This window comes from Chiloscyllium plagiosum, unplaced genomic scaffold (genome assembly GCF_037043375.1).
Source record: "Chiloscyllium plagiosum isolate Xiang-an unplaced genomic scaffold, Cpla_swu_hap1 HiC_scaffold_38, whole genome shotgun sequence".
NCBI classification, from domain to species: Eukaryota; Metazoa; Chordata; class Chondrichthyes; order Orectolobiformes; family Hemiscylliidae; genus Chiloscyllium; species Chiloscyllium plagiosum.
This window is the reverse complement of record NW_028270176.1, coordinates 31,532,798-31,556,234: the sequence shown is the minus strand read 5'-3', so window position 1 is coordinate 31,556,234 and position 23,437 is coordinate 31,532,798. Positions and strand designations below refer to the sequence as shown.

General features: G+C 45.0%; 1 protein-coding gene across 1 annotated transcript; it reads right to left on the bottom strand.

Annotated features, from left to right (window-relative positions):
- Window positions 1–15,278: 15,278 nt before the first annotated feature.
- On the bottom strand, window positions 15,279–15,995 carry LOC148139390 (C5a anaphylatoxin chemotactic receptor 1-like). Its single transcript, XM_087980917.1, has one exon. It carries the CDS (start codon window positions 15,993–15,995, stop codon window positions 15,279–15,281), a length of 717 nt encoding a protein of 238 aa, XP_087837043.1.
- Between the last annotated feature and the right edge of the window lie 7,442 nt (window positions 15,996–23,437).

Here is a 23,437-nt window from a genome sequence, read left to right as displayed (position 1 = left end):
GAAATGCGGTTGAGACGGGAGCACAGTTTATTTTCCTCGCTGAGGTCTCTCTAGTTTCGGGACTTCACCTGAATTTCCCTGTTATGTTCCGTGCAACTGGGAGAAGAGAAGAAATTGTTTTCTTCATCCGTGAGATGTACACGTGTGTGGCTCGACATGAGGACTAGTTCATGTCTATTAGTCCTTTCTCTGGTTATTTCTCTATTACTGTTCTCTAGCCCTTGGACCAAGAGAACACATCACCCCTTTCCTTGCGAGAGTGAGAAGTCACATGACAGCAGTTTGCAGTCCAACAGGTTTATTTGAAATCACAGGCTTTCAAAGGGCTGCTCCTTTGTCAGGTGAAGTCCTTCCCCAGCCCAACAACACCACTTCCACATCATTTCTTTGAAAAACAGAGTTGTCCAACCGTCTTAAAAAAATTACGGTCAGTTTGTTAAAGCTGCATTGATGCGTGGGCACATCTCTCTTCCTATGAGATTTCAGATAGTTGATGTCACTTTGACCCACTCTGCTTCTCAATGTGGAGAGTGTGCATTCTACACCCTGCACAATATCCCTTCCAGCACAGACTCTATTGCAATTGTCCAATTCGCCCTGAAGCCCTGTGGAGTGCAATGTCTTTTGGATTGTATTTTAATATTCAGCCCTGCGGACGGTGGTCTGGATTCCCTGCTGGGCTGCATCCTGACCAAGAGTATGAGAACGGTCTGACTGGAAAACTTCCCTCACCTCCTTTTCTCTGCTTTATTACACATTGGAGGTGATTCTGTCCATGTCTGAGAGAGTATTCATGAGGCAATGAATAAAAAAATGAACAAAAATGCATGCTGTCAATATTATGTCTCCATTTTACTTCATTCTATTTCCCAACCTCACATGATCTGCAATCAAACACACTTAAAGTGGTCTTCAGGGAGAAAAGAACATCTCAGGGTTTAAGGTAATACTTTCAACATGAGACACATCATTGAAGCTGTTCCTCTCTCCACACATTCATAATTTGTCTGCATCTCTTTTACTTTCATTTCTTTCTCATTCCCTCCATCTGTTGTTTCTACATTAATTCCCTACTGTTTAGGGGCGGCATTTTGGCTCAGTGGTTAGCACTGCTGCCTCACAGCACCAGGGTCTCAGGTTCGATTCCAGCCTCGGGGCGACTGTCTGTCTGGAGTTTGCACGTTCTCCCCGTGCCTGCGTGGGTTTCCTCCAGGTGCTCCAGTTTCCTCCCACATTCCAAAGATGTACAGGTCAGGTGAATTGGCCATGCTAAATTTCCCATAGTATGAGGTGCATTAGTCAGAGGGAAATGGGTCTGGGTGGGTTACTCTTTGGAGGGTCGGTATGGACTGGTTGTGCCGAAGGGCCTGTTTCCACGCTGTCGGGAATCTAAACTCATTCGACGGACATCAGTGGGATTGGATAGACTGACATATATTACTTATCCCTAATTACGCAAGGGACAGTTTAGAGTGAAGCACATTGCGGTGGGTCTGGAGTCACCTATAGGTTCAGACTGAGCAAAGACGGTAGGTTTCATTTCCCTGAAGGGAATGAGTGAACCAAATGGTACTTTATCCCCCAACAATCAAGGACTGTTCCATGTTCATCCTGAGGTTCTTAATTCCAGATTTGTATTGAAGGGAAAACTCCATGGTAGGATTTGGACTCAGATCCCCAGAACATTATTAGTGTCATCGGAATGAACAACCCAGTGATAACAAGGCCATCACCTTATCCTACGTTCCCTTCCCTTCCTCTCCTCTTCTCTCCACTGAACCCTTCAGGTCTCTCTTTCTCTTATTCTCTCCCTATCTGATGACAATGTAGTCAATTAAATTAAGATGAATATTTTGGAATTGATTGATATTGATGTTGTCACTGTACCGAGAAACAGTGAAAAGTGTTGTTTTCCATGGCTGTACAGGCAGATTGTACCATACAAAGTGCATCAGGGTAGCAGAACCGAGTGTAGTATACAGTGTTACAGCCACAGAGAAGGTGCACGGAGAGAAATCGTCATCAACATTCGAGCTGTCCATCCAAAAGTCTGATAACAGCGGGGAAGAAGCGGTATTTGAATCTGTCTGAACATGTATTCAAACGTTTATGTCTTTTGGCTGACAGAAGGGGATGGAAGAGTATAACTGGGGTGGGAGGGCTGTTTGATTGTGATGGTTGCTTTCCAGACACAATGGGACAAGTAGATGGAGTTAGTGGATTGAAGGCTGCTTTGTGTGATGGACTGGGCTGTATTCACAACACTCTGCAGTTTCTCACCACCTTGGGAGAAGCAGTAGCCACACCACACTGACATGCACCCAGGCAACGTTCTTCCTGTGGGAAATCTGTAACAATTGTCCTAACGCTGTGTCGCCTCGCACTCAGTCTCTTTTGTGTGTTCTTGTCTCAATGCTGCTTGAGATCCGACCGACAATGACGGTGTCATCAGCAACCTTGTAAATGGAGTTGGGGCAGAAAATGGCCACAGAGCCGTGAGTGATGAAGGCGCAGAGTAGAGGGCTGGGTATGCAGACCTGCTGGGCCCTGTTGTTGAGGGTGACGCTGGAGAAGACGTTGTCGCCTTGTCTTACCGATTGAGGTCTGTGGGTCAAGAAGTCGAGGGTCCCGTTACAGAGGGGGATACCAAAACCGTGGTCTCTGAGCTTCAAAATGAGTTTGTTTGGAATTATTGTGTTGGAGGTTAAACTGTAGTCAATGAGTAGGACAGTGACATAGACCTCCTTGTTAACCAGTTGTTCCAGTAGTGAGGGTAGGGCCAGGGAGATAGCTCCTGCCATTTACTTGTTGCATTCAGAGGCAAATTGGAAAGGATTGAGGCATTCTGGGTAGCTGGAGCTGATGTGAGTAATGACTGACCTCTCAAAGCGCTTCATAATGCTGGAGATCTGAACCACTGGGAGATAGTCATTGACACACACTGCATGATTTTTCTGTGGCTTTGGGATCATGGTGTTTTCTTGAAGCTGGTGGGACATTCAGGTCATATTTCAATATTCAGGAACTGAATCTTAAAGGCTTTACGTTCTATCAAAAAGACAGGCTGGTAGGGGCTTCCGCATCAGTAAGAAATGAAATTAAATCAAAAGTCAGAAAAAAGTAAGGTCAGATGGTGCAGAATCTGAGGGGGTAGAATTGAAGAACTTCGAAAGTAAAAAAAATCCACAGTTGGAGATACGTACAGGCCTCCAAACAGTTGTCAGAAGCTGTGTCGCAAAATACATCAGGAGATAGAAAATGATGTGTAGGAAAGGCAAAGTTACAGTGATCATGGGGGATTTTAATATACAGGTTGGTACCGGATTGCAAAAAAAGGAATTTGTGGAAAGGCTCCGAGATGTCTTTATGGAGCAGGTCATGGTGGGCCCACTCAGGAACACGCAATTCCGGATTCAGGGGTGTGCAACGAGACAGACTTGGTCAGGGAGCTTAAGGTGAAGGAACCCTGAGGAGGCAGTTACCGTAAAATGACCGAATTCGCTCCACAATTCGAGAGGGAGAAGGTAGAATCTGAGGGAACATTAATACAGCTGAATAAAGGCAACTGCAGAGACCTGAGGGAGGAGCTGGGGAGAATGGACTGGGAGTGGGGCCTAACAGGAAAGAGAGTGGAACAGCAGTGGCGGGGGTTTCTGGGAGTAATTCAGGAGGCACAACGGGGACTCATCCCGAGGGAAAAGAAGCAAGGTACAGGGGGGATGAGGAAACCGTGGCTGACCAGGGAAGTCAGGGGTAGCATCAAAGCAAAAGGGAAAGAATATAATATGGGGAAGGGCATTGGGAAACCAGAGGATTGGGAAGCTTACAAAGACCAACAGAGGGTACCAAAAAAAGATATAAGCAGGAAAAAGGTTGCATTTGAGGGTAAGCTAGCCAGTAACATAAAGGAAGACTGTAAGAGTTTCTTCAGCTATATAAAGGGCAAAAGGGGCAAAAGTGGACATTGGGCCACTGGAAAATGACGGTGGAGAGATAGTATTGGGAACAAGGAAATGGCTGAGGAACTGAATAATTATCTCACGTCAATCTTGATAGTGGAAATCATGCATAAAATCCCAAAAATTCAAGAGAGAGGTGGCAGGGCTGAGTATGGTAGCCATCGCCAAGGAGAAGGTGATAGATAAACTGAATGGCCTGAAGGTGGATAAATCACCTGGACCAGATGGGCTACACCCCAGAGATCTAAGGGAGATAGCTGCCGAGATAGTGGAGGTGGTTGTGGTGATCTTTCAGAAATCACATGAATCAGGGAGGGCCTCAGGGGATTGGAAACATCACCAATGCAACACCTGTTTAAAAAGGGAGTAAGGCAAAAGATGGAAAATTACAGACCAATTAGCCTAATTTCGGTTGTGGGTAAGATCCTGGAAACCATTGTGAAGGATGAGACTTCCGAATAATTGGACGTAGATGGTAAAATAGGTTTCATCAAGGGGAGGTCATGCCTGACAAATCTGCTAGAATTCTTTGAGGAAGTAATGAGCAGGTTAGACCAAGAGGAGCCAATGGATGTTATCTACCTGGACTTCATGAAGGCCTGTGACAAGGTGCCACAGGAGGCTGCTGGGTAAGATAAGGGCGCATGGTGTTCGAGTCAAGGTGATAGCATGGATAGAAGCCTGGCTGTCTGGCAGGAAGCAGAGAGTAGGGATGAAAGTGTCCTTCTCAGGATGGCAGCCGGTGAGAAGTGGTGTTCCGCACAGCTCAGTGTAGGGACCACAACTTTTCACTTTATACATTAATGATCTAGATGATGAAGATTCTGTGGTTGAGAGCAAGACTCCTGGATGGTATGTTGCCAATCGGATGCCAGGGTCAGCGATGTCTCAGATCGAATCTTCAGTCTTCTTCATGGGAAGGGAGAGCGGTCAGACATTGTAGCACCAATAGCATAGGTAGGGGAAGAATGAGGACCAGAAAAGTGAATCGAGGGAGTTAGTTTGGAAACAGAATGGCAGGATGAACAGAGTAGTAAAGTCAGGATTGCTACCGGTACCAAGGGCTCGTGAGGCTAGGAATAGAGAGTGAGTGCAGGTGAACAGATGGCTTCAGGGCTGGTGCAGGTGAGATGACTTCAGCTATGTGGATCATTGGGATACCTTCTGGGGAAGGTGCGGCACGAACAAGGAGGACAATTTGCACCTGAACTGGAGGGGCACCAATATCCTGGGCTGGAGGTTTGCTGGAGCTCTTCGGGAGGGTTTAAACTAGATTGTCTGGGGGCTGGGAAGCGGAGCTATGGATCACACGATCGAGTATTTAGTCAACAGCCAGACAGACAGTGCAGAGATCTGGAATAGGCAAAACGACAGTCAGTGAGATGAGTTGATATTTGTCTATTTTAATGCAATAAGTATCAGGAATAAGGGTGATGAATTCAGAGCATGGATCAGTACTTGGAACTATGATGTTGCAGTCATTACTGAGATTTGGATGTCACAGAGACAGGAGTGGTTGTTGGGTGTTCCAGGGTTTAGATGTTTCAAAGGGAAGAGGGAGGGAGCTAAAAGAGGTGAGGGAGTGGCATTGTTAATCAAGGATAGTATCACAACTGCAGAAAGAGAGGTTGTCGAGGAGGGTTTGTCTGCAGACTCAGTATGGGTGGAAGTCAGAAACAGGAGCCAGGAAAGGAGCAGTCACTTTATTGGGAGGCAGATTTTGGAAATGTGCAGAAGTAACAGGGTTGTTGATAGGGGTGACTTTAACTTCTCTAATATTGATCTGAATCTCCTTAGCTGAAATAGTTTGGATGGAGTAGGTTTTGTCAGGTGTGTCTCGGAAGGATTTCTGACGCAATATGTAGATAGGCTGACTGAGGGGAGGCCATATTGGATTTGGTGCTTGGCAAAGAACCAGATCAGGCATCACATCTCTCGGTGGAAGATCATTTTGGTGATAGTGCTCACAACTCCATGGCCTTTACTATAGTCATGGAGAGGGAAAGGAACAGTCAGTATGGGATAGTATTGAATTGGAGGAGGAGGAATTACAATGCTATTAGGCAGGTACTGGGATGCCTAAATTGGGAACTGATGTTCTCAGGGAAATACACAATAAAAACATGAAAGTTGTTTAGGAAGCACTTGCTGATAGTGATGTACAGGTTAGTCCCACTGAAGCAAGGAAGGGGTGCTAGGGTGAAGGAATCTTGGGTGACAAGGGATGTGGAACATCCAGTCAAGAAGAAGAAGGAAGCTTACTTTAGGTTGAGGAGGCAAGGATCAGACAGGGCTTTAGAGGGTTACAAGTTAGCCAGGAAGGAACTGAAGAATGGATTTAGGAGAGCGAGAAGGAGGCATGAAAAAGATTTAGCGGGAAGGATTAAGGAAAAGCCTAAGGCATTCTCTATTAATGTGAGGAACAAGAGGATGGCCAGAGTGAGGGTCGGGCCAAGGGAAGGAACTTGCTCCTAGAATCGGAGGAAGTTGGTGAGGTCCTTAATGAATACTTTGCTTCAGTATTCACCACTGAGAGAGATCTTGATGTTTCCGAGGAGAGCATGAAACAGACTGATATGCTAGAACAGGTTGATGTTAGGAAGGAGGATGTGCCGAAAATTTTGAAAAATGTCAGGATAGTTAAATCCCCTGGGCCAGACGGCATATAACCCAACATGCTACGGAAAGTGAGGGGAGAGATTGCTGCACCTTTGGCTAGGATCTTTGCATGCTCACTGTCCACTGCAGTAATGCATGTGATTGGAGGGTGGCAAAATTTATTTCCTTGTTCAAGAATAGGATATGGATAATCCTGTGAATTGCAAACCAGTCAGTCTTATGTCGGTGGTGGGCAAAGTATTGGAGAGGATTCTGAGAGACAGGATTTATGATTACTTGGAAAATCATAGCTTGATTAGCGATAGTCAGCATGGCCTTTTGAGGGGCAGAACATACCTCGCAAGCCTTAGTGAATTCTTTAAGCACGTGACAAAAGCATATTGAATATACAGCAGTGGATGTTGTGTACATGGATTTTAGCAAGGTGTTTGAGAAGGTTCCCTATGGTAGGCTCATTCAGAAAGTATGGAGGCATGGGATACAAGGAAAACTGTCGGTCTGGATACAGAATTGGTTGGCCCACAGAAGACAGAGTGAGCTAGTAGATGGAAAGTATTCACATTGGAGCTCGGTGAGCAGTGGTGTTCCACAGGGATCAGTTCTGGTACATCTGCTCTTGTCTTTCTATAAATGACTTGGATGAGGAAGTGGCAGAGTGGGTTAGGAGTTTGCTGAAGACATGAAGGTTGGAGGAGTTGTGGATAGTGTGGTGAGCTGTTGTAAGTTGAACGGGATATTGACAGATGCGGAACTGGGCTGAGAAGAGGCAGGTGGAGTTCAACCTGGAAAAGTGTGAAGGTTAAATTTGAATGCAGAATATAGGTTTAAAGGCAGGATTCTTGGCAGTGTGGAGGAACAGGGCGATCTTATGGTTTATGTCCATAGATCCCTCAAAGTTGCCACCCAAATTGATTGGTTTGTTAAGAAGGCGTATGATGTGTTGACTTTCGTTAGCAGGGAGATTGAGTTTAAGAGGCGTGAGGTTATGCTGCAGCTCTATAGAGCCCTGGTTAGACCACACTTGAAATATTGTGTTCAGTTCTGGTTGCCTCATTGTATGGAAAGATGTGGAAGCTTTAGAGAGGGTGCAGAGGAGATTTCCCAGGATGCTGCCTGGACTGGAGGGCATGTCTTATGAAGAAAGGTTGAGGGAGCTAGGGCTTTTCTCATTGGAGTGAAGAAGAATGAGAGGTGACTTGACAGAAGTTTACAAGATGTTGAGGGGCATACATAGAGTGGGTAGACAGAATACTTTTCCAATGACAGAAAAGTCTATTGTGCAGAGGCATAATTGTATGGCGATTGGTAGAAGGTTTAGGGGAGATGTCAGAGGTAGGTTCTTTACACAGAGAGTGGTGGGTGTGTGGAATGCACTGCCAGCGGTGGGAGTGGAGTCAGATAGATTCGGGATATTTAAGCAACTCTTGGATAGGCACATGGATGATAGTACAATGAAGGGCATGTAGGATAGTCTGATCTTAGAGTAAGATAACAGGCCGGCACAACATCAAGGGTTGTAGGGTTTGTACTGTGCTCTACTGTTCTATGTTCTATGTTCTAACTGAGGGCATTCTGGCTAAGTTTGCAGATGATATAAAGATAGGTCGAGGGAAGGTAGCATTGAGGAGGTAGGGAGGCTGCAGAAGGATTTGGACAGGTCAGGAGAGTGGGCAAAGAAGTGGCAGATGGAGGACAAGGTGGGAAAGTGTGAGGTCATGCACTTTGGCAGGAAGTATGGAGGCATGGACTGTTTTCTCAATGGGGAGAAAGTTCAGAAATCTGAAGTGCAAAGAGACTTGGGAGCTCAAGTTCAGGATTCTCTCAAGGTCAACTTGCAGGTTGAGTCAGTAGTTAGGAAGGCACATGCAATGATGGCATTTATTTTGGGAGGACTTGAATATAAAAGCTGGGATGTACCTCTGAGGCCCTATGAGGCTCTGGTCAGACCACATTTGGAGTATTGGGACCCATATCTCAGGAAGGATGTACTGGTCCTGGAACGTGATCACAATATGTTCTCGAGAATGGTCCCAGGAATGAAAAGCTTAACATCTGAGGAACGTTTGAGGACCCTGGGACTATACTGAATGGAGATTAGAAGGATGAGGGGTGATCTGATTGAAACATACAGAATACTGAATGGCCTGTACAGAATCGCTGCTAAGAAGATGTTTCCAATGGGTGGGAGAATCTAGGACCCGAGAGCACAGACTTCGGGTACAGGGAAAACCATTTACAATGGAGATAAGGAGAAACATCTTCATCCAGAGACTGGGGAAACTGTGGAATCCACTGCCACAGAAGGCTGTGGAGGCCAGGTCATTGAGTGTATATATAAGACTAAGGTCGATAGTTCTTGAATATCTCCTCGATACTCAAGAAAAACATGGGGAGAAACCTGGAGAATGGGATTGAGAAAATTATCAGCCATGATTGAATGGTGGAGCAGACTCGATGGGCTGAATGGCCTAATTCCTGCTCCTATGTTTTATGGTCTGTGTAAGTTCATCACGGTGTAAGGGACCGCTCCTCAGGGAGATAGTACAGGCCTTTGGAGAATGTACAGTGTGGATTCAGCTGAATGACAGGAGGAGATAAAGGGTGGGATTATGTGTGTGGAAAGGGGGAATCAGGAACGGGAGTGTGGGTGAGGAATGGAGTCTTAACATTTGAGCCAAGTGCATTGAAAGACTGCCATGATAAAGTAGATCATTCAGACAGAGTGGGGATCTGGAAACCTTCCCCCCAATCACGAACCATGCTGGGAATGAATTGCATCATGCATTGTTAGCACGGGCACAATTCTCTTGTACAAACAGACAAAGGGCGAGTGAGGAAAATTGAGCTGCACCATCTGACTGAATGATACGCTGTACCAGTGGGCTTCAGAATTCACCCTTTCTGAGTTTTTGAAAGTGGGGTCCAACTGTCCCTTTCAACAGGGGGTTTTCAGGGAGAGCAGAGGAGAGATGAGAGAGAGCTGTTCGATCTCCACTGCTCTCTCTCCAGTGCAATTACATCCCTCCGGAAATGTGCAGTTTGCTGTCTGTGGTCTAACCAAGTTTATCCCACTGTGCACTGGCAATCAAGCCCCACTATTTACTGAGTCATCAAAAAGGTGAAGGTTTATTTAAAGCAACAAATTGTCCAACTATACACATCGAATTAAAAGAATATGGACCTGCAGCTTTCTTTGCTATTTAACTGTTTAATATAATCAAACCAGTTTAAACCAATGACAAACATTGCTGTGTTGAATTGCCAACCTGTAATGAAAGTTTAATTGTTAGCTCTTTTATGTAATCCCATTCAGACAAGCAAAAACAGAGAAGAGACAAATATTATGTTTTGTTATAAAATTTAAAGCAGGAAACCCCATTCAATAGTTCCCGTTGAGATAGCAGAGACTGATATGTTGTTCTCTTTCAGATTCTTTCGATTCCTTCCAAATGTTTGATGATGACATGAGTTTGTAGGAACAGCAATTCTCAATTTCCCATTCGCTGTTTGAAAATGTGTTGTTTCTGTGTCTCTGGAAGTAACTTCCAATTGTCCTTTTTAACAGAGGATTTTCAGAGAGAACAGAGGAACGCTGAGAGGGATTACCGATCTACCAGAGTGTCTTCATTCAGTTCCCCAGGCAGAAAGGGCAGAAAGTGATACGCATGCTCTGTCTTCGCAGGCTGGTTCTGAACCCTGTATTCTCCACACAATGGGCTGTCGTGAGTGAGCAAGAGATTGTTACTTTGCTGAGCTCTCCTGAACACACAACTGGTGCATGTTGTAAAATGAATTCAAATAGTGTTTCTGATCATAATGGCACTGAATGCACACACATACACACACACACACACTCACACTCAAACATACGCACACTTCTCACAAACACACACACACACACGTACACTCGCACACACACCCATATCCATCCACTCACAGACTCTTTCTGTCTCTATTTTTGGATTAGTTTCTTCTTTAAAGAGAAAACAATGAATATAAAACTCACAACTTTGATGGTCGTTCTCTTGTCCATTTCCTACACAGTGTCCTTTTGTTAAAAGCAACACCTTTTCCTACTTGGATCCATGAACCAACAAAGTAAAAGTGCTCTTTTGAATCCACCACTGTGAACAGAAATGTGGAGGAGACGGTGTTGGACTGGTGTGGACAAAGTCAGAAGTCACACAACACCAGGTTATAGTCCAACAGGGTTATGGAGCGCTGCCCCTTCATTAGATGAAGGGAGAGTGAAGCTCACGGACACAGAATTTATGGACAGAAAGATCAAGGGGATGCAGAGAGATCAAAAGATCACACAAGTCCCTGCAGGTGTTAGACAGTGTGAGGAAAGTGTCATCAGCTGAAAAACGAGGGAAGGGATGGTCTATAATCTGACTAAATGAGGCAGAGAGATAATGACAAACAAGTCAATAAGAAGGTGGAGCTGGAGACAAACCAAATGATTGAAATAACATGGAACACAAACAGAAGCTGCTGGAAAAGCTCAGCAGATCCAGCAGCATCTGTGAGGGGAAGCAGAGGAAGGGTCACCGGACCTGAAAGGTTACCTCAGATTTTTCAGTAGAAATCGTTCCTGAAGAAGGGCTAATGCCCGAAAAGTCGATTCTCCTGTTCCCTAGATGCTGCCTGACTTGCTGCGCTTTTCCAGCAACACATTTCCAGTAGAAATTGGCAAATGTTGGGTAGTATCCAATCTTGTGTTGTTGTAGTGTCTGCACAGTCTCGCTAATATACCATGCCTCAGAGAATCCTTACCCATAGATGGATTCAAGTGATAGAGTGCCCTTCATCGTCCAGTACTTCCCTGGAGCAAAGAGACTACACCATGTTCCCCCACAGCCTTAAACACGTCATTAACGACAACAAACATCTCACCAAGGGTCAGCCCTTCACCTCCACTTCTCACCTTCAAACAACCACCAAATCTTAAACAGACCATCGTTCCCAGCAAACTGCCCAGCCTTCAGGATCACATTGATCAAAACATCACACAACCCTGGCACAGCACCCTCTGCAAAACATGTCCGATCACTGACATGGATACTACTATCACACTTGGGAACACTACCCACCATGTGCATGGCAGGTACTCATGTGACACATTGTCTACCTCATACACTTGAGGTAATGATGCCCTGAGGCTTGGTATATTTGTGAGATCATGCAGACACTACAACAATGGATGAATGGACACTGAGCAACAATGACCCAGTCAGGACTGTTCTCTCCCAGTCGGGGGACAGTTCAGTGCTCAAGGACATTCAGCCTCCCATCTTCGGGTAAACGTTCTCCAAGGCAGCCTTCGAGATACAGAACAACACAGAATCGCCAAGCAGAAACTGATAGGCAAGTTCTGTACCAATGAAGAGGGTCTCAACTGTTATCTTGCGCTCACATTGTACGACATGTGACTCCACCATACAGCTCTGTGTCTGTAAAATCTTCCTCGCTGATCAATGAGACCTTGGAGTGCAGGTTCATAGCTCCTTGAAAGTGGAGTTGCAGGTAGACAGGATAGTGAAGAAGGCATTTGGTATGCTTTCCTTTATTGGTCAGAGTTTTGAGTACAGGAGTTGGGAGGTCATGTTGCGGATGTACAGACATTAGTTAGGCCACTGTTGGAATATTGCATGCAATTCTGATCTCCTTCCTATCGCAAAGATGTTGTGAAACTTGAAAGGGTTCAGAAAAGATTTACAAGGATGTCGTCAGGGTGGAGGATTTGAGCTATAGGGAGAGGCTGAACAGGCTGGGTCTGTTTCCTCTGGAGCGTCGGAGGCTGAGGGGTGACCTTATTGAGGTTTACAAAATTATGAGGGGCATGGATAGGATAAGTAGACAAAGTCTTTTCCCTGGGGTCAGGGATTCCAGAACTGGAGGGCATAGGTTTAGGGTGAGAAGGGAAAAGATATAAAAGAGACCTAAGGGGCAACTTTTTCATGCAGAGGGTGGTACGTGTAAGGAATAAGCTGCCAGAGGAAGTGGTGGACGCTGGTACAATTTCAACATTTAAGAGGCATTTGGATGTATATATGAATAGGAAGGGTTTGGAGGGATATGGGTCGGGTTCTGGCAGGTGGGACTAGATTAGGTTGGGATATCTGGTCGGCATGGACAGGTTGGACTGGAGGGTCTGTTTCCATGCTGTACATCTCTATGATTCTATGACCATCACCTTGATAACTTGTCATGATCCCATCACCGGAATTAATTTGTACAGTTTTAGATGGTACGTTCCTTTGGATACACACTTGGCATGTGACTCTTTTACCCATCAAGTTGTTCCAGCTGTTTAGTTGCTCTCCAGCACAATGTAATATTTGATTTTTTTGGAATTATCTCTCTGCCTTAATTAATCAGATCTTAGACCATCCCTTCACTTGTTACTCAGCTGTTGACACTTTACTCCCAATGTCTGTCCCTTTCGGTCACCCACAGAGACTTGTTATGCAGCCTGTCGACACTCCCACTCACACCATGTGTACGATCTTTATATCGGTCTGCCTATAAATTCTGTGTTCTGTGTGTTTCCCTCCTCTTCACCTGATGAAGGATCAGTGCTCCGAAAGCTTGTGATGTCAAATAGCCCTGTTGAACTGTAACCTGGTGTTGTGTAGATTCTAATGTTCTCCACCCCAGTCCAACACTGGCACCTCCACATTGTAATGGACAGAGATGAACGACTTTGTCTTTAGACACGGAGAGAAGAAGAGGAAGAGAAACCTGGAGGATTCAGTGAAGGTAAAAGGAATGGGAGAGAAGGGAAGTTAGGATGAGGTGATGGCCTTGTGCAGTTATCACAGGCTGTTCATCCAACCACTCAGAAAATGTTCTGGGAACCTGAATCCAAATTTCACCAAGGAGATTTCCCAACACTATAAATCTGGAATTAACTGGCCCGGTGGCTCAGTGACTCGCCATGCTGCCTTACAGTGCCAGGGACCCAGGTTCGATTCCCACCTCGGGTGACTGCCTGTGTGGAGTTTGTACATTCTCCCCGTGTCTGCGTGGGTTTCCTCCAGGTGCCCCGGTCCCACCCCACAGTCCAAAGGTGTGCAGGATAGGTGAATTGGCCACGCTAAATTGTCCCATAGTTTTCAGGGATATATAGGTTAGGTGCATCAGTCAGGGTTAAATATAGGATATAGTGGAATGGGTCTGGGTGGGTTTCTCTTCGGAGGGTCACTGTGAAGTTGTTGGGGCGAAGGACTGTAAGGATTCTATGTAATGCGTAACCTTGGGGGCATCATGGTGGCTCAGTGGTTAGCACTGCTGCCTCATAGCACCAGGGACCCAGGTTTGATTCAAGCCTCAGGCCACTGTCCATCTGGACTTTACACATTCTCTGCCCGGGTTTCCTCCAGATGCTCCAGTTCCCTCCCACAATCCAAAAGACGTGCAGGTCAGGTGAATTGGCCATGCTCAATTGCCCACTGTGTTAGGTGCATTAGTCAGGGGTATATACGCGGCAGGGGAATGGGTCTGGGTGGGTTACTCTTTGGTGGGTCGTTGCGGACTTGTTGGGCTGAAGGGTCTGTTTCCTCACTGTGGGGAACCGAATCAGGTATCTCAAAAGGAAGATTTTACAGACATAGAACAGTATAGTGGGGTTATGTTCAATGTGACATGAACCCAAGATCAGAGTTGAGGTTTTCTGCATGGTTACAGGACATAGCTATCAGTTTCTTCTTGGCAATTCTGTGTTGTTGTTCATCTCGAAGGCTGCGCTGGAGAACACATACCTGATGATCAGAGGCTGAATATTCTTTACCTCTGAAGGAGGGAGCAAACATTCCTGTCTGGGACATTGTTGCACGGTGTCCATTCATCAGTTGCCATAGTGTCTGCCTGGTCTCGCCAATGCAATCAAAAGAAACATTCCTTGGTTTTTGGCAGATACAAAAAGCTCTCGTTCACTCATCTCCTTCAGAGCAGGGAGAACGGCCATCCCTGTGCAGTCTGACCCTACATGTGGCTCCAGACCCACAGGAATGTGCCTCACTCTGAACTACTCCCAGGAAAGTTAGGGATGGGTCATAACTGCTGGTCTAACCAATCCCAGTGATATCCCTTGAATGAATGAACACAATTGTGAATGAATGACAGAACCAACAGATGGACAGAATGAGAAAGGAATGGAAGTAAAAAGAGAGATGTGGACAAATTATGAATGTTTGAGGGGAGAAATAGCTTCCATGAATTGTCTCCTGTTGAACGTATCATATTAAGCATTAAATGATTTGTTTCCTGGTGAATATTTTGAGTGTGCTTGATTGTAATTCATCTGACATTTGTAAAGGGAATCAAGGAAGATGAAGACACAACATTCATAACATGCATTTTTCCTCAGGTTGTGTCCACACGAATTAGGATGGCAAATTTGTGAAAGGATAGAAGTCAAACAAAGACACAATGCCCACAAGATGTATTTTTCTTCACTTTTATTTCTTTCCCCCTGAGTACTCTCTCAGACATGGACAGAAGCATCCCCAATGTTTTGTGAAGGAGAGAAAAGGAGGTGAGGGAAGTTTTCCACGTCCCATGGCTCAAGCAGACAATTTCGCCTCTTCATCTCTTTACGTGGAGAATAACAGGGGAATTCAGGTGAGAGGTGAAGATTGGAGAGAGCTCAGAGATGGGCACAAACTGTGTGGGGTGCTTCAGTCTCAGTCACTTTCCTTATTTTGATGTCGGGATACATTCACGGATGAGAGTGAAGGGATATTTCAGAGCCCTCTTCAGCTCCTCTCTGAATTTACTCTGGGTCAGGGCATAAAGGGCAGTGTTTGTACAGGAGCTCAGGTAGAAGAGCACAGTCCCAGATATGTCAGCGATCATAACAGGATGGTCATAACTGGGGTAAAAATGGTTGTTGGTAATCTTCATCAGTAAGAAAACACTGATCTTGGTCATCCACAACAATATAAAACTGCCCGAGACAACAAACAGCAGGATGATGGATTTCCTCCTGTTGACCATCTCTGCATCTCCTCTATGGTCCCTGTTACTGGGAGCTCGGAGGCCCCTGCGTGCCCGATTTGCCAAGACAATGTGCCTGACAGTCAGAGCATTGAACAGCAGGATCAGGAGGTAGGGGATCAATGGGTTCAGCAGCTGGTGGAACCAAAAAAATGCCACCCATCCTGGCAAGATATAGAACTCTAGTCTGTTGCCACAGCCCCAGGGCACACCACCCCATGTGCCCAAAGATTGGTATCTGAAGTAAAATGGAATGTTCCTCAAAATGCTCACTGACCAGACAATGGTCACCACTGAGGCTGCTGTTCTGGCAGAGCAATATCTGGATTTCAGATTGTGGCAACAAATGGCCACAAAGCGGTCAATAGTGAAAGTGATGGTCAACCAGACTGAGCAGTCAGTAGTGGCATAGCCCATGATGTCGTTAGTACGGCACACTGCTGTGTAAAACAAGAAGGAAACTGGGAAATATTTGAAAGCCAGTGTTATAAGTATAATGTTGAAGACAATGACCAGTAGATCAGCTGTTGCCATGGAAATCAAATAGAGAGAAGTACTCTTGCTGATGCCACACCTCCCACGAGAGAGAATCACAATCGTCACTAGGTTAGCTGCAAGAGACATTGAAAAGTTATTCCATATGTGGGATCATGAATTTTCAGTGTCACAGTGGGCACCCAGATCACAGAGACATGGTTCCAACAACAAGTACAGGGAGGAGTTCAAATGGATAACCACCAGATGTGTCATGGAACTTTTTCTTCTACACTTTGAGCAAAGATCACTTTATAATTCAGGAAATGAGTACCCAACATTGAACAACATCCGATAAGCAATAATCTCATTAATTCAAGATATTTCTTGCTACCTTAGTGTGGGATATTGATTGAGCAAGGGAGATTAGTGAGGAAACCCAGGATTTCTAGTGTGTTGGGATCTTTCCTATCCAATAACGCAGGCAGAAGTGCCTTTGGCTTGAAATCACATCCAAGATCAGCCTCTCAGACTGCCCAGTACGCTGGCAGCATTACTCTGCAGGACAGTGTTTGAATAATGTGCTACAATTCTGGAATTCACTTTCAACACAGAATCTTCAGATTCAACGTTTACCACACATTGAACCAAAGTTCGTGAATAGGGTCAAAAAGCTAAACGAAGTGGGAGTCACCAATACATAATACGCAATTTGGAGAGCTAATTACAAGATTGCCTCATTCAAAGTGGTTCCACACAGAACTCTCCCTTGTACAATGAGATAAATGCGACCAGAGTGAATGACTACAGACACTAGTCAATGTATTCATGACTGAGAACAGACAGGAGTTGAAATGACCTCCTAGAAAATTCCTGTGAGGTGTTGGAATTCACACCCAGAGTAAATGACTAAAGCTATGGCTGGGCATTGAATTGATTATACAACCGGAAATTGAGTTTGTTTTTTTTTGTTCAGTCTTGACTTAAGGGTGTAGCTGTTTGTTCCAGGGAGACTTACTCATCCCTAGTTGCCCCTTTGAAAAGGTAGGGGGAGGGGGGGCGGTGAGCTGCCTTCTTGAACTGCTGCAGTCCATGTGCTGTGGGTAGACCCACAATATCCCTGTGGGAGGGAATTCCAGGATTCTGACCCAGCCACACTGAACGAACAACGTTAAGCTTCCAAGTCAGGATGATGAGCGTCTCGGAGGGGAACTTGCAGGGGGTGGTGTTCCCATGTATCTGCAGAGCTTGCCCTTCATCATGTCTTTGGAAAGTGCTGTCGAAGGAGCCTTGGGGATATTTCGGTATTGCATCTTGTCGATGGTACACACTGCTGTTACCATAGTCCTGCACATTCTTCCACTCCAGAATGAAAACAAAATTCCACCTAGGGTGCCCGGAATGAATCCCTCCCTCCCATTCCCTTCAGCAGTACATCCCAGTCTCTAGGAGAAAGTGAGGTCTGCAGACGCTGGAGATCAAAGCTGAAACTTTATTGCTGGAACACTCTCTGCTCATTCCTGAAGTTCCCTGCTGAACACTCTCTGCTCATTCCTGAAGAAGGGCATGTGCCCGAAACGTCGAATCTTCTGTTCCCTAGATGCTGCCTGACCTGCTGTGCATCCCAGTCTCTAACCACTCACTACCATGAAACAGTGTTCCCTCAAAGCTCATTTGTTCCTCTTGCCCATTGTATTCTATCTAACAATACCATCCAGTCTGTAGGTTGGCCAGTTAGCTTTACATCATTGACACCAGCACATGTAGGGCTTACCACAAAGGCAAATTCCTTCTGTCAGAATTGGATTCCATTGTTCACTCCTGCAATGTTATAAATTACACAAGTGTTCACCATTCCGTGGGGATGCATAGACTGATAGAATGATAGAACATAGAGGGATCCCATTCAATTCATACCACTGGTCCTGAGAGGGAACTTTCTACCTCATCATTCTAGTATCTCCCACACTTTATATGTACTCTACCTGAGATGATGTTTCCTCTGATGGGGGAGTCTAGGACCGGGGGTACAGTCTAAGCATAAACAGGTGAAAGTTTAAGACTCAGATGGGGAGTATTATCTTCTCTTTGAGGGGTGTGAGCCTTTTGAATTGTTTGCTACTGACAGAACTGTGAGGGGTAAGAGTCCTTGTGCATGTTTAAGGCTGTGTCAATAGATTCTTTTGTCAGTTGGTGAACAAACTGTAATGGAGAACGAGCAGAACATGAGGAATGTTGGACCTGATATGATCCGCTTTATCGGTCAAGCAGGCTCCAGGGGAGTTTTCTCCTGTTTTTATTCTGCCCATGCCCAGTACACCCACCTCCAACCCCACTCCCCGTCACCTCCAGTTCCAAGGATATTGAGCAGCCTCTTTCCACTCTCCATACAACCAAAGATTTTCATTCCTGGTAACATTCCAATCAAATGGCACTGCAGCGTCCCCAAGGTCACTCCTTCCATCAGTCCATCCACATCCCACTTCCAAAGTAATCCATCAAATATCTCACCATAAAACACAGACAGAACTATAAACACCACATTCAGTAACGGGGAAGATCTCCTCACCTGGAACACAGACAATTGCAAAGAAATGGAAGAAAGCGAATAAGATCTGCAGAATTATTGGTCCTTGCATTGTTAATGTTGGGTGATCTCATTCATTAACTCTTGCGCAGGGCTTGGAGTCTGGACTGAGCTCCTGGGATAAGAATCAACACTCCCTTATACATGATCGTAAACCACGTGTGTGACGGCTGGTGTCTGTTCCAGTCTATTAAACTCTCTCTTCAAACCCATCCACATTACATTGTGCATTCCCACAACACCGGTATATTCCATGTGGAACTGCTAAAGGATTGTGAACAGCACTCCCTGAAGGAATGTTTCCAAACTTGTTTTCCAAACCGTGTTCTGCCAACATGTGTTTTTGTTCACTTGGATCAGTTTTCCTCTGTGTTTGGTTTTGTTTCACGTGTCAGTCGCTCAGTCTGTTGTTATCTATGGAGGGTTTGCTTTCTGGAATTTAGGGCCAACAATAGATTGCTGCCCATGATCTTCTTGAGAGGACGTTCCCAACTGTGCTTTGAGTATTAACTAGCACAGGAATCATATTTGCAAATGAAATGGTCCTAAAATAATAAATATAATTCTATATCTCAGACAGATAACAATATTCATGTCAAAATCTTTTGCAATGAAAAAGACAATAAAGCAATCAGATGGATTTTAACTGAGCCCATTGCTGCTCCATCAAGTGGAGTCCAACTCAAACCACCTCTATCCAACTGGGTCCATTTGAACTCAACTGAGCTCAGCTCATGAAGCTTTCACACACCTGAACTCACTCTGCTCGAGTTCAACACAACACCATGTGCAATAAGTCCAAAACCAACGGAATCCAATGTCATGGCATATTTGGCAACAGTTATGTATTTGTCCCTATCACTACGTTGCTCAATTTGTTCCAGTCGAGTTAATATGCACAGCTGGACAAATCTGCTGCCAATTTGTGTTTTTTTTCTGTTGAAACATGCATCTGTTATTCATCCTGACAAATGATGGATACTCTACTCAAAGTAGCATTGAAAAACAAAATACTTTGTTCTAGTTTTCGTCTTACAGTCTTCAGGACATTTGCAAGAATGCAAATTCAAGTGGAAAACCACCATTGATACTGCCTGCTTCGGTATTCAGACACGGAATGGGAATGTTAGCTCTTCCCAACGAACATGGAACAATTGTTAAGGAAGTGATGAAGGAAACGGGCAGTGTATTTAAAGTTGGTCACAAAGTAAGCAAAGACAGCTTTCCACCGAATGGAGCAACTGAAAATTTGAGGTCTTCTGTGATCTCGTGATGGGTACTGCCTTGAGTCACGGAAAGGTCAGTTCCTTCATCACAAGAAATTCAATGTTGCACCAAGGAAACAGATAGATGTATCCATGTGTGACAATCAGGGTGAAGGAATAGAGAAACATTGAAGATGGTCACCGCAGTGTTAACATTTCTCAATGGTGTTTGGATTGGAAAGGGAACCCAGTTAGGCTTCAGTTTGATAAACCCTTGGTTACACTTGATCTGTGTAAGTTCATCACTGTGTAAGGGACCGCTCCTCAGGAAGATGGTACTGGCCTTTGGAGAATGTACAGTGTGGATTCAGCTGAATGACAGGAGGAGATAAAGGATGGGATTATGTGTGTGGAAAGGAGGAAACAGGAACGGGACTGTGAGCCGGGAAGGGAGTTTTAAAATTTAATCCACATGCATTGAGAGACTGACATGGTAAAGTACCTCAATCATTCAGGTAGAGTAAGGATCTGGAAACCTTCCACCCAATCGCTAACCATGCTGGGAATTAATTGCATCATGCATTGTTAGCACGGACACAATTCTCTTGTACAAACAGAGAAAGGGTGAATGAGGAAAATTAGCTGCATCATCTGACTGAATGATATGCTGTACCAGTGGGCTTCACCCTTTCTGGGTCTCTGAAAGTGGGGTTCAACTGTCCCTTTCAACAGGGGGTTTTCATGGAGAGCTGAGGAGAGGTGAGGGAGAACTGTCAGCTACTCAGTTATCTTTGCTTAGGAGAGAGGTAAAGAGAGAGAGACAGAGACAGAGAGCAAGAGAGAGAGAGAGAGATGGAAGCACACTCTATCCAGTCTGTCGCCCATCCTCAGGGATGATGAACAATAAATGCTGGCCCAGATAGTGACACCCATATCCTGTGGCTGAGTAAAACATAAAAGTAGGGGGGAAGGGTAGCAGGGTTAGAGGAACAAGTCTGCAAAGGCCATAGATGGCCAAGGATGTTACAAATGTGGACAGCATGGTGAGGCTGGAAGAGATTGCAGAGAGAGGCAGGTTTGTAGGGTCTGAAGACATTCACAGTGATCGGACGGTAACTTTTATAATTCAATGCGGCAGTCGGAGAGTCATTGACGTCTACAGCACAGCTCATCGGGAAGACGCTGGCCAAAAATCCACCGAGCTATTCTCATTACATTTTCTAATACTTGGTCCATATCCTGGAACATCTCGCCATTGTAAGTACATTTCTAAATACTTCTTCAATGTTAGAAGGCTTTCTGCTTGTCCCACTCTGACAGGCAGAGAGTTCCACTTTCCCACCACCATCTTTGTGAAAACATTTTCCTCACATCCCATCTGAACAACCTGCCTCGACCTCAAATCTATCTCCCTGGTTCTCCATGCTTTCAATCAGGGGGAAAAACTACTTCCTGTTTCCCCTGTCTGTGTCCCTCATACAGTTACACATCTCAACCATGTCTCCCCTCAGTCACCTCTGCTCCAAGGAAAGAAACCCACTCTGCCCAATTTCTCCACATAACTGAAACTCTGTCCAGCCCAGACAACACGCTGGTAAATCTCCCTCTGTACCCTCTCCAGTGTAAACACACCCCTCCTATCATGTGGATTCCAGACCTGCACACAATACTCTCGCTGTGGTCTAACTGAAGTGCACTGGAAATCCAGCCCCACTATTCACCAAGTTCTCAAGAACATGAACATTTGATGAAAGCACCACATTGCCCAATTGTGCACAAATATCCAATTTCTGTTCAAGGGATATGCACACCTTTTTAGCAATATCGTGAAAAGAACTATTTATTGCAAATTATTTTTAACAAATTTCAAAACCTGTGTGCAATCGTCAATCTGCAACGATAACTTTATTGTTTGCTCTTCAAAGACTTTTGTTCACACAGAGAGATGCACAAAAGGGATGGGGAAGGTATGAACATTATGCGTGGAGGTAAAATAAAATCAAGGAAACATAAATTAATAGCTCCAGTTCAGATATGTTTCTCTCTTTCAGATTCTTTCGATTTCTTCACAAAAGTTTGATGATGAATGAGGTTGTGGGGGCACCAATTCTCAGTCTCCCATTCAGTGCTTGAAAATTTGTCATTTCTGTTTGCCTGGAAGTGATTTCCATTTGTCCCTTTTACCAGAGGGTTTTCAGGGAGAGCAGAGGAACGCCGAGAGGGAGTGCTGAGCTACCAGAGTGTCTTCAGAACAGAAATGCGGAGACATTTCTTCAGCCAGAGAGAGGTGGGCCTGTGGAATTCATTGCCGCAGAGTGCAGTGGAGGCTGGGACGCTAAATGTCTTCAAGGCAGAAATTGATAAATTCTTGATGTCACAAGGAATTAAGGGCTGCGGGGAGACTGCGGGTAAGTGGAGTTGAAATGCCCATCAGCCATGGTTGAATGGCGGATTGGACTCGATGGGCCGAATGGCCTTACTTCCACTCCTATGTGTTATGGTCCTATGGTCTTTATTCAGTTCCCCATGCAGAAAGGAGAGAGTGATATGGATGCTCTGTCTTCACAGGCTGGCCCTTACACCTGTATTCTCCACACACTTGGCTGCACTGACCTGCCCAGGAAACAAACAAGAGATTGTCACTGTGCTGAGCTCTCCTGAAAACACAACAACTGGTGCTGATTAAAAACCAATCAAATTGTGCCTTGCCTGAACATACCCTCTCTGTCACCCACAAGCGCACACACGCGCACACACAGATCCACGCACTGTCACACTTTCTCACTGTCTCACACAGACAGATGCACACACACGCACTTGCTCTGTCTCTCTCTCTCACACACGCACACACGCACACAGAAACACACAGGCTCTCTCACACACACGCACATACTCTGTCTCTCTCTCACACACACGCACACACGCACACAGAAACACACAGGCTCTCTCACACACACGCACATACTCTGTCTCTCTCTCTCTCTCACACACGCACACACGCACACAGAAACACACAGGCTCTCTCACACACACGCACATGCTCTATCGCTCTCTCTCACACACGCATACCAAAACACACAGGCTCTCTCACACACACACACAACAATTTTTTTGAGACACTCTCTTGCTACCCCAACAAGACAATAATTTACATAAAACTGTCAATTTGGCCCACTAATTGTTTTCAAATTGAATCAGTTTTACCGCTTAGTTTTCTTGGTGGAAGAGCAACATTCTGTCCCATTTTTGTTTGTGGACAATAATAAAAGTAATAGTGCTTTCACATGTCTCCACCCTTAAGAGAGATGAAGCACCTTTCCCAAGATGCATTTATTCTCCAAGTGCCTGATATACAGACAACAGAAAACAAAACTTACCTCCATTGGTACTAAATCATAGCTGATTCAAGACTTTTTAATAATGTTTTAATCACCTTCCATTTAAATTGTTAACTCAATCCTTTGATTTTACACTCTCCACAATTCACCTACTTTCCAACTGAAGTTACAGCCCCTAACTGCCATCTTTGTGAAATAGATAACAGGAGTTGAGTATTAATGAGGTCAGTCTCTGGGAATGGGTTCCAGCAAGTC